This window comes from Scyliorhinus torazame, chromosome 9, assembly GCF_047496885.1.
Source record: "Scyliorhinus torazame isolate Kashiwa2021f chromosome 9, sScyTor2.1, whole genome shotgun sequence".
Classification (NCBI taxonomy): Eukaryota; Metazoa; Chordata; class Chondrichthyes; order Carcharhiniformes; family Scyliorhinidae; genus Scyliorhinus; species Scyliorhinus torazame.
Window position 1 is genome coordinate 102,381,508 of NC_092715.1, and position 14,614 is coordinate 102,396,121.

Below are 14,614 nucleotides of genomic sequence, written 5' to 3' on the forward strand. Positions count from 1 at the left end.
GGAGGACCAGACGGGTTTCGTCAAGGGCAGGCAAGTCGAAAAGTGAGCTGTTTGTAATCCACTGCCAAACTTCTGTAGCTACTATTGGGCGGCTAATGTGGCTATGATTAGGAAATGGGTAATGGAGGAGGGGTTGGTGTGGGGGAGGCTAGAGGCGGTGTCATACAAAGACACCAGCCTAGGGGCACTAGTGACGGCACCGCTGCCATTCTCGCCGGCACGGTACACTACAAGCCCGGTGGTGACGGCGGCACTGAGGGTCTGGGGTCAGTGGAGAAGGCACAGGAAGGAAGAGGGGGCCTCAGTTTGGACCCCGATACGGAACAACCATAGATTTGCTCCGGGCAAGATAGACGGGCAGTTTCAAGGCTGGTATAGGGCAGGCATTAGAAGGATGGGAGACCTGTTTATAGATGGGACTTTCCCTAGCTTGAAGGAGCTAGAGGAGAAGTTCGGCCTGCCCCCAGGAAATGCTTTCAGATATCTCCAAGTCCGCGACTTTCTCAAGAAACAGGTGGGGACATTTCCGCTGTTACCCCCTCGAAGGATACAGGACAGGGTTGTGTCTGGCATCTGGGTAGGGGAGGGGAAGGTGTTGGACATCTACCAAGAGCTGCAGGAGGCGGAGGAAGCCTCAGTGGAGGAACTGAAGGGCAAGTGAGAGGAGGAGCTAGGTGAGGAGCTAGATGAGGGCCTGTGGGCTGATGAATTCCTCCGCATCATGTGCCAGGCTCAGCTTAATTCAGTTTAAGGTGATACACCGGGCTCACATGATGATGGCGAGAATGAGCAAGTTTTTTGGGGTGGAGGACAGGTGCGCGAGGTGTGCAGGGAGTCCGACGAACCATGTCCATATGTTCTGGGCATGCCCGGCGCTCAAAGAATTCTGGCAGGGCTTTGCGAGGGTGATGTCCAGGATTTTGGACACGCGGGTGAAGCAGAGTCCAACAGTAGCGATATTTGGGGTGTCGGAGGATCCGGGAGTGCAGGAAGCGAAAGAGGCCACGGTACTGGCCTTTGCCTCCCTGGTAGCCCGGAAACAGATCTTGTTAATGTGGAGGGACTCGAAACCCCCGAGTGTGGAGACCTGGGTTAGCGATATGGCGGGGTTCCTCAGCCTGGAGCGAATAAAGTTTGCCTTGAGAGGGTCCTTGATGGGGTTCTCCCGGCAATGGCAACCTTTCCTTGACTGTCTAGGGGAGGGGTAAAATGTCAGCAGCAGCAGCAACTGGGGGGGGGGGAGGGGTCGTGGGGGAGGGGGGCTCAGGTGGGGGAACTGTCAATTTAATATATATTTTCTTTTTGTATAATGATAACAGCAACCTAGTTTTGTTAAATATTTTTCGTTTATTTTTCTGTTATTAGTTATGTAAAAATTCTGTTGGAAAAAAGCTTTAATGAAAACAATTTAAAAAAAAAAAAACTGGGGAGAAGCACCGGATGGTCTTCGATTATAGCCAGACCATCAACCGGTACACGCAGCTCGATGCGTACCCCCTCCCCCACATATCTGACATGGTAAATCAGATTGCACAGTATCGAGTCTTCTCTACAGTCGACTTGAAGTCTGCGTACCACCAGCTGTCTAACTGCCCGGAGGACCGCCAATACATTGCCTTCTAGGCAGACGGCCGACTCTATCACTTCCTCAGGGTTCCCTTATGCGTCACCAACGGGGTCTTGGTCTTCCAAAGGGAAATGGACCAAATGGTTGACAAGTACGGGCTGCGGGCCACGTTCCCGTACCTAGACAACGTCACCATCTGCGGCTGTGACCAGCATGACCATGACGAGAACCTCTGGTGCTTCCACCACACCGCGAAACTCCTGAACCTCACTTATAATAGAGAGAAATGCGTCTTTCGCACAACCCGCCTGGCCATCCTCGGCTACGTCGTGGAACACGGAGTCCTAGGGCCTGACCCCGACCGCATGCACCCAGTCCTGGAACTCCCCCTTCCCCACTGCCCCAAGGCCCTGAAGAGATGCCTGGGATTCTTCTCTTACTATGTCCACGCGGACAAGGCCCGCCCACTGATCAAGTCCACCACGTTTCCCCTGGCGACTGAGGCCCGACTGGCCTTCGATCGCATCATAGCAGACATCTCCAAAGCCGCAATGCACACTGTGGACGAGGCCATCCCTTTCCAAGTGGAAAGCGATGCGTCGGACTTTGCTCTGGCCGCTACACTCAACCAGGCGGGCAAGCCCATGACTTTCTTCCCCGGACCCTCCATGCCTCCAAAATTCGACACTCCTCTGTCGAAAAAGAGGCCCAAGCCATAGTAGAAGCTGTGAGACATTGGAGGCATTACCTGGCCGGCAGGCGATTCACTCTCCTCACTGACCAACGGTCGGTTGCCTTCATGTTTAACAATACACAGTGGGGCAAAATCAAGAACGACAAGATCCTGAGGTGGAGGATCGAGCTCTCCACCTACAGCTATGATATCTTGTATTGGCCCGGGAAGCTCATGAACCCCCAGATGCCCTCACCCGCGGTACATGTGCCAGCGCACAAGTAGACCGACTCAGGGCTCTCCACAATGACCTCTGTCACCCAGGGGTCACACGCTTTTTCCACTTTATCAAGGCTCACAACCTGCCCTACTCCATTAAGGAGGTCAGGTCTGTGACCAGGGACTGGCAGGTCTGCGCGGAGTGCAAACCGCACTTCTATTGGCCAGACAGAGCACATCTGGTAAAGGCCTCCCTCCCTTTTGAGCGCCTCAGCATGGACTTCAAAGGGCCCCTCCCCTCCACTGACCATAACGTGTACTTCCTCAACATCGTTGATGAGTACTCCAGATTTCCCTTCACCATCCCCTGCTCTGACATGACCTCTGCCCCCGTTACCAAGGCCCTGCACAGCCTTTTCACCCTGTTCGGGTTCCCCACCTACATCCACAGTGATCGGGGCTCCTCCTTTATGAGCGACGGGTTGCGTCAGTTCCTGCTCAGCAAAGGCATCACCTCCAGCAGGACGACCAGCCATAACCCCCGGGGAAACGGGCAGGTGGAGAGGGAGAACGCGACAGTCTGGAAGGCCGTCCTCCTGGCCTTACGGTCGAAAGGTCTCCCAGTGTCCCGCTGGCAGGAGGTCCTTCCCGAAGCGCTTCACTGCATCCGGTCGCTTCTATGTACGGCCACTAACCAGACTCCTCATGAGCGTATGTTTGCCTTCCCCAGGAAGTCCACCTCCGGGTCTCGCTTCCATCCTGGCTGACTGTCCCGGGGCCCGTTCTTTTCCGCAAGCATGCGAGGAGCCATAAAACCGACCCCCTCGTCGAGAAGGTCCTGCTGCTCCATGCGAAGCCCCAATATGCCTACGTGACACATCAGGACGGGCGGCAGGACATGGTCTGCCTTCGGGATTTGGCTCCTGCATGCTCCCCGGTGACAATCACCACCACACCCCACCCTACACTGTCTCCCCCCCACCTCCGCCCACCTCCCTCACGAACTGACTCCCGCAGGCCCACCGAGGACAAGCACCAACACCCCCGCCCATACACCGCCCCCCCCTTCACCGACACAACATCTGGGTGAAAAAGATGACAACACGCTCCCGGACGCGCAGGTCTCGACACCGGTGCCAACACCACAGCCGGGACTGAGGTGGTCGCAGCGGCAGGTCAAGCCCCCGACAGTCTTGACCTTTAACACCACTTCACCCCCGTCGGACTTTTTTTAAACAGGGGGTGAATGTGGTAAACCACGTTATTGTGTTTATTGTATTATATTCACTGTGCTGTGTTGTACATGCCTGGGCTTGTCCAGGCTGGCTCTGCCTGTGGCTCCTCCCTTCGGGGCTTCTGTATAAAAGTGGCAAAACTCCGCCTCCGGACGCAGTTCAGGTCCAGAGGCAGGAGCCTTGCTGTTTAGTGTATTAAAGCCTCAGTTATGTTTATCACTCGGTGTCTATTATTGATGGTGTATCACCTATGGCTAACTCTCCAGGACCCTTGGGGGAACAGGACATCCCTCCTGGCCTCCACCGTGTCTAGGAGCCTCCCAAGGTCAGCATGCCCAAATCTTGGGGCCGGTTTCCTCGGCACCATTATTGCAAGCTGGCTGGGATTGGCTGAGCAACTGCATCTTAAGTGCTGCTCGACCTTGTTAGCGGGGGCTGGCGAATGTGGTGCTGGCAAATCAGCCGGTGAGCCTTTATTTGCGGCTCGTTAAGTGGACCAATTAACGGGACATAGCTTTTCCGGCCTTCCTGGGCCTTGCGCCAAGAAGCTTGCAGCAATTCCCGCTCACTACAGCACTTAGAATTGTTTCTGGAGAATTGCGCCCTAGGGCTACCCTCTGTGAGCAGAATCTGTGATCCATGGTCAGCTCTGATGGGTTTTAGTTGAGGTTCTAAGAGTCAACTATTGACATTCTAGAGGAGTGAATCATGTCATTTGACAGATATGAGGGAGATCTACAACACTCACTGCTCCTTTTGATATTGTTGCAGCCGATGCTAGTGTATAGCCTGGAATACAGAGGAGGTTGACTTTAAGGTTACATTCTTCCACTGTGATGTGACCATTTCTGTTGTTGTACTCTTTCCAAGTCCCTTCTACCCATCTTTTGGACCAAAGGAAATCCCCACAGAAGACTATGAAATCTTGACTTTCCAATCAAAAGGGAAGTTTACCTCTCTCGCAGGCAATCTCTTACACAATTCTTCCCAAATCCTTTCATTACAGATGAACACCCTTCCCCAACAACTACACCCAAAAGCACAGGTTGAGTTAATTCTGCACTGTGGTAAAAATTGTGTTAACTCTGGCTATATTTATGCATGCATCCATCAACGTTTGAAGGTGAGAATGTATGATCCAAATTGTTTGTCATTTTAGGATATTGATGGAAAAGAAGGCCTCACTTTCTCTTCGATTTCAGTTCAAGTGTTTCAAAGATCTACATATTCACCACTTTGATGTTATGCTTTGCTATGATTTATTAGGATCAATTCCATCCCAAGGTTTGCATTTTATGTTCCACTTTGTGTTACTTCGACCTGAGCACAAAATGCATGTTGCTGTAGGCAGCTTATTAAAAGGAATTATTTTCCATCTTCGTTGTAACATTTTTTTCCATCACTTAAAGAAATAGTCGATGTTTTATTTCATATTTTAGTTCTCATACTCAGAATTTGGGGGTAATACTTTGTAGCAAATTGATTAGTACTGAGATTGCTGGCATAATGGTTATGCAACTAGGTAATATTTCAGAGGCCTGGACTAATGATCAGGAGTCCTGAGTTCAAATCTAATCACAATGGCTGGGAGTTTAAATTCAACTACTTATATATATATATATATTTGGATTTTCAAAATATAAATATGGACACAAAGGGCTTGATTAAACCAAATGGGAACAAAGTCCCATAGCGAGTGGGTATAACTGTGAGTTTCCCAGCACTTGCAGTGCCGAGAAACACAGGGCTGTACAACACGAGTCATGTTGTGCAAGGGGCCTCAATGGGGAACACGTAGCCAAGGACACACACAGCTCCTTTTGGTACACTGGAGAACTCCGTCGTGGAACTCCCCAGAGTAGCGGGGGATCGGGACACTGAAAGTGATCCCCAACCCCCCCCCCCCCAGCCTGAACACACTTTGGGAGTCACACCCCCACACCCCTCCAACATTAACGCAGGGCACCCCCAGTCCAATCGGGCGCAAAACATGCCGACTCGGCACCCTGGCAGTGCCCATACCAGCTGGCAATGCCACCTGGGAACCTTGACAGTGCCAGGCTGGCACCCAGGTGGCACTGCCAGGGTGAGACTAGCTGTCTCACTCTAATGTGCAGATATGCCAAAAAGTGATCACGCCCACAATGGGTGGGATTTACATCGCAACATCTCACAAGATCGTGCTGGATCTCACTAGGCATTACGCACGGGGAGAATCCGGGAGCAGGATCTCCCGGCTTTTATCAGCTACACTGCGCCACGGCAAGCTGCTTCTCTGGCACTACTTGGCCATTGGATTGCACCGAACACTACCTATATTTGTGAAAACTTGACTTGTCCACTGAACAAAGAACAAAGAACAAAGAAATGTACAGCACAGGAACAGGCCCTTCGGCCCTCCAAGCCCGTGCCGACCATACTGTCTGACTAAACTACAATCTTCTACACTTCCTGGGTCCGTATCCTTCTATTCCCATCCTATTCATATATTTGTCAAGATGCCCTTTAAATGTCCCTATCGTCCCTGCTTCCACTACCTCCTCCGGTAGTGAGTTCCAGGCATCCACTACCCACTACTGATGTCCTTTAGGGAATTAAATCTGCCATCCTCTACGCATTCTGGCCTGTTTATGACTCTAGACCAGAGCAATGTGGCTGGCTCTTTAAGAATTCTTTGTAATAGCCGAGCAAACCATTCAGATGTCCCAATTCACTGTGAAAAAGTATAATAATGCCAGACTTTCTGGTAATAACCATTACCATTCAGCTCCAGACATTATTACAGTCTTACTCTAAGCATAAATAAAAGATCAAAATTCCTGAGATGGGGTGAGAGTGACTACCTTTTGCAGTTTTTAGCTGATATGTTCTGAAACTATCCCATTTAGCACAATCGTAGTTCCCTGCAACACAATAGAGATGGAACTTCATGTTCACAAGGACAAGGCAGTGATCAATCTCACTAATACTATCATGGATAGATACATCTGTGACTGGCAGATTTGTGAGGATGAAGCCAATTAGGCTTTTTTACTTCATGCTGCATCTCTCATCACTTGATGTAGGCCCCATGTGGCAAATTATGTCCTTTAGGCTTTGTCGAGCTATGTCTGTAGGGGTGCGACTGAGCTACTCTAGTTTTTTTAATTTTTTAATAAATTTAGAGTACCCAATTCATTTTATTCAAATAAAGGGAATTTAGCGTGGCCAATCCACATATCCTGCACATTTTTCGGTTGTGGAGGCGAAACCCACGCAAACACGGGGAGAATGTGTAAACTCCATACGGACAGTGATCCAGAGCCGGGATCGAACCTGGGACCTCGGCGCCGTGAGGCAGCAATGCTAACCACTGTGCCACCGTGTTGCCCTCCCGAGGTACTCTTATGATAGATATTGAGCCCCCACACCCAGATTACATTCACTACCCTTGCTACTCTCCGTGCTTTTTCTGTGTCGTCTTCAAGATGAAATAGCAGTGATTGCGGTAGGTGATAACCTGCAAGAGATTTTCTTGTCCATGCCTGACCTGATGCCATGAGACTTTATGGGATCTGGTGTCGATGATGAGGATTCTCAGGGTTGCTCCTTCTCAATTGTACACCATTTTGCCACCATCTCCGATGGATCTGTCCTGCCGCTGGGGCACGACATACCCAGGAATGGTGATGGAGGAAACTGGGATGTTGGCTGAAAAGAATGTTTCTGACAGTGTGTGTCTGTCACAGACAGCTTGACTAGTCTGTGGAATGGCTGCCTGAATTTTGGCACAAGTTCCCAAATGTTAGGAAGATTTTCCATTGTGAACTGGGTAGCGTGTGCCTTTGTCATGTCTGGTGCCATGGTTGTCCATCCGGTTTTATTCCTATTAGATTTTTGGCAGCTGTAGCTACAACTGAGTAGCTTCCGGGGTCATTTCAGGGGCAGGCAGTTTCCTTCCCAACGGATATTGGGGAACCAGCTGGGTTTTTACAACAATGCTATAGTTTCATGGTCACCATTACTGAGACTAGCTTTTTATTCCAGATGTATTCAATTAACTGAATATAAATTCCCCAACTGACATATTGGAAGTTGAACACGTATCTCCAGATCATTAGTGCAAGCCACTGGAGGACTAGTCTAGCAACATAGCCACAATGCATTTGTACTTGTATCTAAAAGGTCCTTTTTGACTATTTATGAGGGCTGGGATTTATTACAGTATTCTGTCCAGATCTTTTCTCTCAAATAACAGCCCAAACATAGATGAAATGCTTATTTCCCTGCTGTCTGTAGGATGTTGTGTTCAAAATAGCAGTTCCATTCAATTGTTTGAATTAAAAACCATTGCTGCATAAAAGAGTAAATCATTATGCAGCTCTTTGAGATGTGCCTAATTGTCGGTAAGGCACAACATAACTGCAATTGTTATTTTGCTAATTTTGTTTCGATCACAATAAGTGGATTTTTTTTATTGCACAGATGTTAAAAGGAACTTATACCGACAATTATATAATTGTGGGGATGAAGTAAAAATCCAGCTTTATTCAATCTCTCTGCTGCAGTATCAGGTGGATTTTGTAAAGGCATCTACTGTTGGTGTAAAGGATCTGATTCGTCTGATTAAATATTGGTTTAGGACCTCGCTCGCTAAGCCCACTGAGGCCAATAGGTTAGCATCTATTTGTACTCGATTGTTTCTGTTGACATTGTAATTATTAATGGAAGTATAATGTGACTATTTAGCTTAGGAAAATTGATATCAACTTAATAACTGGTTTAAAAACATACAGTCATTATTGTATATGATGTGAATGCTCTACTGTATTAGCAGAGGCATTAATCTACTAAAAATAAATGATGAAGATGACCATCCATATTTAGAACTTGCATTTATATACAACAAAACTTCCATTTATATAGCTCCTTTAATAGAGAGAAATATCCCAGTGAACTTCACAAGAGTTTTTGAAACAGAATTTGACACTCAGCTACCAGGAGACGTTGGGGCAGATGACCAAAGGCTTGGTGAAAAAGTGAGGTTAGAAAGAACCTCACAAAGGAAGAAAGAGAGGAGGAGATGTTTAAGGAGGGAATTTCAGAGCTTGGGCCTCAGTAACTGAAGGCATGGCTGCTAATGGTGGAACCATTAAATTTGGGGATGCTCAAGAGGTTACAATTGGAGGTATGTGGATATAGTGGAGTTAAGGCGATGTTACAGGTGTGGAAATAAATAGATTTAATGACAGTATGACTATATAGAGCAAGATCTTCGGGCTGTTCATGTGGTGGTATATCCCCGCCACAGGTTTCCTCGCAGCATGGGGTGGATTCATTGGAAATCCCGTTGACAGCGGTGGAATCAGAAGATCCCACCGTCCGCCAATGGCGATCTGCCTCCAGCCACCAAAACACACGTCAGGCCAGGGATTCTCACCCATAGCCCTTATATATACGCCTATATTTACATCTATATAAGATATATGGCGATACAGTAATTTTGACAACCTCAAATATCCTAAATTCTTCAAACCCAGTGAAACGTTTTTGAAGATTATTCATTGTTGTCATGAAGATAAATTGCAGAGAGAGCCATTTGATATGGACAATTTAAGCATTCCTACAATAATATCACAAATACCCTAAGGTAGTTCAGTACTTTTGTGGTGAAGCTTACGAGGACAGTGTAGAAAAGGACAGTGATGGTTGCAGCAACAAAGGTGGTTGTTAGTGACAAGAACCGAAGAAGCTGGAAATACTCAGGAAGTCAGCTAGTCATCAGGAGCGAAATAGAGTTAATGGATGAAATTTAACGGCCGTGCTGCACCTGAACTGGGATGTGAAGCAGCCGGTAGATCCTGCGAGAGGCCTCTCGTGATATTTACTTGGCTCATACGCCTCACAAGATCTAACGGATGCAGCACTTTGATATGCACTCGCTGGAGTTATCCAAGTCATAGGATCTAACCCTCGCGCCTCAATGACTCCAAACGCCGGCACTCCATCCTGGCACTTCCAGCCTGGCACCCTGGCGGAGAAGAACACGAGCGGGGCTCCTCAGTGCAAGAAATAGGACTAAGTATGGCCTCGGCGGGGTGCTCCCCACTGAGGCTCAGACACGAAACAGAGTCCCATTTTGTAGGGGAGTCTTTCTCGGTGCTGCGGGCGCCTGGAAACACCCAGCTAAACACATTCGACAAAGGACTCTTTAATTTCCGTTAAATTGCGCCCAACATTTCAAGTCATAGACCCTTCATCAGAACTGAACAGAGGGAGAATGTTAGAGCAAAAGAAACTGCAACAAAAAGTCACCATTTCAAGAACAAACAACAGGTGACCTGGTGTGAGAGGGGCAGGAAGTGTTTTGCATGGAGGCAATACATGTATGGAATATTTAGAAAAAGAATAGACGAAAGGGGGTTTAAGATGGAGCAGAAAGATCAAACTCTAAAGTTGGCAAATGCAACGTTGCGTCCTGAGGGCTGCAACCTGTCCAATCAGCAGATGAGATGGTGCTCTTCCCGCTTCCACTGGACGTCACTGGAGCATTGCAGTGGGTCAAAGACAGACATGTGGGTATGAGAGCAAGGTGTTGAATTAAAATGGCATACAACAGGAATGTTGGAGCCATGCCTGTAGACTGAGCAAAGGTATTCGGTAAAGGATTGCGCAGCCTGCATTCAGTCTCCTCAATGTAGAGGAGGTTGCATTGGGAGCAGTGAATACAATAAACCAAACTGAAGGAAGTACAAGTGAAAAGCTGCTTAACCTGAAAGGAGATTTGGTGCCTTGAACGGTGAGGAGGTAAAGAGACAGGTATTACACCATTTACGATTTCAAAGGAAAAGTTGGGAGTTGGACATGACGGAGGAGTGGACCAGGGTGTCAGGGAGGAAACAGTTCCTGTGGAATGCTGATGGCGGGGTGGGGGTTGGGGGTGGGAGGCACGGTGAGGTGAGGGGAAGATCCATTTAGTGGTGGGATCATGCTGGAACTGGCAGAAATTGCAGAGGATGATCCTTTGAATGTGGAGGCTACTGGGGTGGAAATTGAGGACAAGGGGACCCTATCATGGTTCTGGGATTGAATGTTGTCAGTTATTTTAATTAAGGCTGCCTTGACATGTATCTCTAGTTAAGAACTGCTCATCTAGAATGCATTCCTGACAATTAATCTGAATTCAGTATTAATGACCTTAAGGTATATTAAATGGAGTAACATAGGTTAAAACATAAAGACTTACTCAGCCTGACATTGGCAAAATAGTCACTACTGAATCATTTTAAAATTATTTTATAGATTCCGGAGGCTTCCACCTTCCTATGCCATGGAACTGATCACCATATATGTTTGGCAGTTGGCAGGAAAGCCCATATTTTTCAGTTTTGTCCAGGGCCTCCGAGCAGTGCTCAAGTTGCTGGTAAATTGCACTGATATTTTCATCGTCTGGTGTGGTCACTATGATAAAACCTTTCACGTTGTGAAGAAAGCTCTTCAGAAACAAAGCAGGTAAATAACTAAGAGTAAGTTAACAAATTCAAAGCATGAATTTGCTGTGGCCTTAATTGAACTGATACAATTAGTTTCATTGGGTTTCTTCTGTATCTCCTGCTTATCCTGTCAGCGTTTAGAAGACCAGTTTAGTAAGCCTTGCCCAAGAATGAGGCCTTGTAGGTAAAGACACTGTTTGATATAACACTGAACCCTGTGTTACAGATCTGATACCTGAAGTGTGCTGAGTTAGCAGATCTCAGCCACTGAAGCAATTGGAGCATTATATTTGAGCCCAGTACCCTGGTTAGAGAGTAGAATGTCACTAAGGATTCCTACCCTTTGTCACTATCTAGTGACTGTGGTTGGGAAATATATGTATGTGAATATTGAGTGAAAATACATTGGGTCTAACAGTGAAACTCTCACAATTAAATACGTGACCAACAGTCACTGTCTCGGTTCACCAGTGAAGAATGGCCAATTGAACAATAAGCCAGAGAGCTACTGGTAACTAGGAATCCATAGCTGAGCAATTCTGAGCATCTTCAGCAGAGGTTGGGGAACAAAAGGGGAGAGAAACATAAAACTAAAAGTCTTGTGGGATTATTTTTGGTCCATAAACCATTATTCAAATGCCCTTGCATAGATGAAACAGCTACAGATTCACCCACACTAACAATACAGTGTATTGAAATTCAAGTGGCAGATGTTTTAATAAATATTCCTTAGGGGACCATAATGAAATGTTCGTTGTAGGGGACTAGCAACTCGGCTAATTACAACGCTAAGAGGGGAGAACCGGCTAAGATTGATTGGGTAAATAGATTATAGATTACGGCAGTAAATAAACAATGGAAAACATTTAAAGAAACAATTTAAGTGTTCACCAAAGATATATTCCATTGAAAAACAAAACTTCAGTGAAAAAGATCCATCTGTGGCTGACTGAGAAGGTCAAGATTAAAGGAAGAAACATATAATGTTGCAAAGAATAGTGGTAAGTCTGAGGATTGGGAGTGTTTTAGAAACCAGCAAAGGGCCACCAAAACGTTGATAAGGAAATTAAAATAGAATATGAAAGTGAATTAAGCGAGAATATACAAACAGATTCTGAGATATTTAACGAGTATATAAAAAGGAAGACAAGAGCTAGATGGTCCCTTGGAAGCAGAGACAGGAGAAATGATCATGGAGAATGAGGAAATGGCAAAGCAAAGAACAAATAAAAGTACAGCACAGGACCAGGCCCTTAGGCCCTCCAAACCTGTGCCAACCATGCTGCCCATCTAACCTAAGACCTTCTACATTTCCAGGGTCCATATCCCTCTATTTCCATCTTATTCATGTATTGAACCCTTTAAAGGTCACTATTGTACCTGCTTCCACCACCTCCTCCGGCAGCGAGTTCCAGGGAGACTCCATCAGGTGCGGATTAGTATCAACATTTACATTATTCTCCATTCCTTTATCTATTGAGTAATGATACTTAGAAACGTTTCCATTAAATTGCACCCTATATTAATCAATAGATAAAGAAATGGAGAATAATGTAATTAAGTTTGCTGATGATACAAAGCTCGGTGGGAATGCAAGCTGTGGGGAGGACAGAAAGAGGTTGTAAAGAGACATGGATGGGTTAAGTGACTGGGCAACAAGAAGACAAATGGATTATAATGTGTTGATGCATGATGGTATTCACTTTGGTCAAAAAGAGAGAAAAGCAGAATATTTTTTAAAAGGCTTGAAACTTGTAAATGTTGATATTCATAAAGATTTGACTGATCCCGTATAGGGAACACACGTGATAGAATACAAGTACAGCAAGTGATTAAGAAAGTAAATGGCACGTTGGCCTTTATTACAAGGGTTTTTGGAGTACAAAAATAAAGTCTTCCTGCAATTGTACAGGGCTTTGGTGAGACCGCACCCACAATGCTGTGTGGAATTTTGGTAAGGAAGAATATATTTGTCTTGGAGACAGTACAGCAAAAGGTCACTAGATTGGTCCCTGGGAAGAAAGGGGTATCCAATAATGAAAGGCTGAGTATATTGTTTCCATATTCTCTGAATTTAGAAGGATTAGAACTGATTTTATTGAAACATTCAGGATTATGAAAGGACTTGACATTGCAAATGCAGGAAGGTTTGTCTCCTCTGGCTGAGAATTCTAGAAGGGGGCACAATTTCAGGATAGGGGGACAATGATTTAAGACTGAGATAAGGAAAAATTTCTTCACTGAACGGGTTGTGAATCCTTGGAATTGAGCACCCCAGGTGGTTGTGGATGCTCCAAGACTGAGATCAATAGATTTTTGATCTCTCGGGGAATCAAGGGAATTGAAGCACAAGATCAGCCATGGTCATATAGGATGGCGGAGCAGCTTTGATAGGCCATACGGTCCACTCCTGATCCTATTTGTTTTGTTTTTATCATGAGTTCAAATCCCCCTTCGTCAAGTTGCGAAAGTGACCTCCACTAGTGTGTGAGCTAGGACCTTCCTTTGACCTAAGCAAATTCACTGGTCATCGCTGAAAGTTCCTGGTATAAGTGCCAAGATTGCTGGTCTGAGGATTTTCAGAACCCAGTAAATGTAAATAATATTGTTTGTTTTCAATTCCAGACCTTTCCTTTTGGATCCAGCAAATCCCACTTTTAATATCTGTGAAAATAGCAATTCTTGGGATGAAGTGACTCATGTGGCCCGTCAAAGTCTTCTGAAGCCACTTCTCAGTGGTGTGCAAGCAAAGGTTCCATGGCTCTTCACAAATAATTGGTGACATTTGTATTTTTTTCATCTGAGCACTATACATATCAGGGTACTCCCTAGGTTACTATAAAATATGTTACAAAGAAGAAGGTATGATATTTATGTGAAATTATGTGTAAACTAATAAAGTATTTTACTTAATTTTCATGCAAATAAATTAGAAGCGATCTGAGGTCCTCCTTTCTAATGCAGAATTGCATTATGATCACACATATTTTGACTTCGCAAATTATCAAAATCTGACCAATTGTGTCAAAAAAGATGAGAACTAGAAAATGTCCCTAGTTATAAGCCTATGATATGTGAAAATAATTAACTTCTTGGGATTTGTACCTTATGCTGGAGAAATACATATCACGGGCAAAATTCTCCGTTATCGGCGCAAAGTCCGCCTATCGGCGCAAAGAACGGCGCAAATCCGACTTGCGTCACGCCGGAAAAATGGGACAAAAGTCTCCGGCCCGAAATTTGCTAGTCGCAACGTAACGGGATCCGCGCTTGCGCACGTGGTTCACGCTGTGCAGCGTCATACGCGCCGCACGTCGTGACGGCTCATAAGGCCGCGCTGCTCCCCCCCACCCGACCGGAAAACCTGACCGGAACACCCGACTGGATGGCTGGCCGCCGCTCAGCCCCGAGGTTCCAGTCACGCGATGTGGAGGCGCTCCTGGACGCT

The 14,614-nt window shown here is 46.2% G+C and overlaps 1 protein-coding gene across 3 annotated transcripts in view; it reads left to right on the top strand.

Moving 5' to 3' along the window:
- LOC140429407 (2'-5'-oligoadenylate synthase 1-like) overlaps nucleotides 1-14,348 on the top strand; it is a 68,525-nt gene extending 54,177 nt beyond the window's left edge. For 2 of the 3 annotated variants that reach the window (XM_072516346.1, XM_072516348.1), the window contains 4 exons: nucleotides 4,854-4,978; nucleotides 8,159-8,348; nucleotides 10,976-11,185; nucleotides 13,792-14,347. In XM_072516346.1, coding sequence (XP_072372447.1) covers nucleotides 4,854-4,978; nucleotides 8,159-8,348; nucleotides 10,976-11,185; nucleotides 13,792-13,948 — 682 coding nt within the window. In that variant the 3' untranslated portion in view covers nucleotides 13,949-14,347. Of the gene's footprint in view, nucleotides 1-4,853; nucleotides 4,979-8,158; nucleotides 8,349-10,975; nucleotides 11,186-13,791 lie in introns of all 3 variants that reach the window. The other variant, XM_072516347.1, reaches the window with a different exon arrangement.
- Nucleotides 14,349-14,614: the final 266 nt, after the last annotated feature.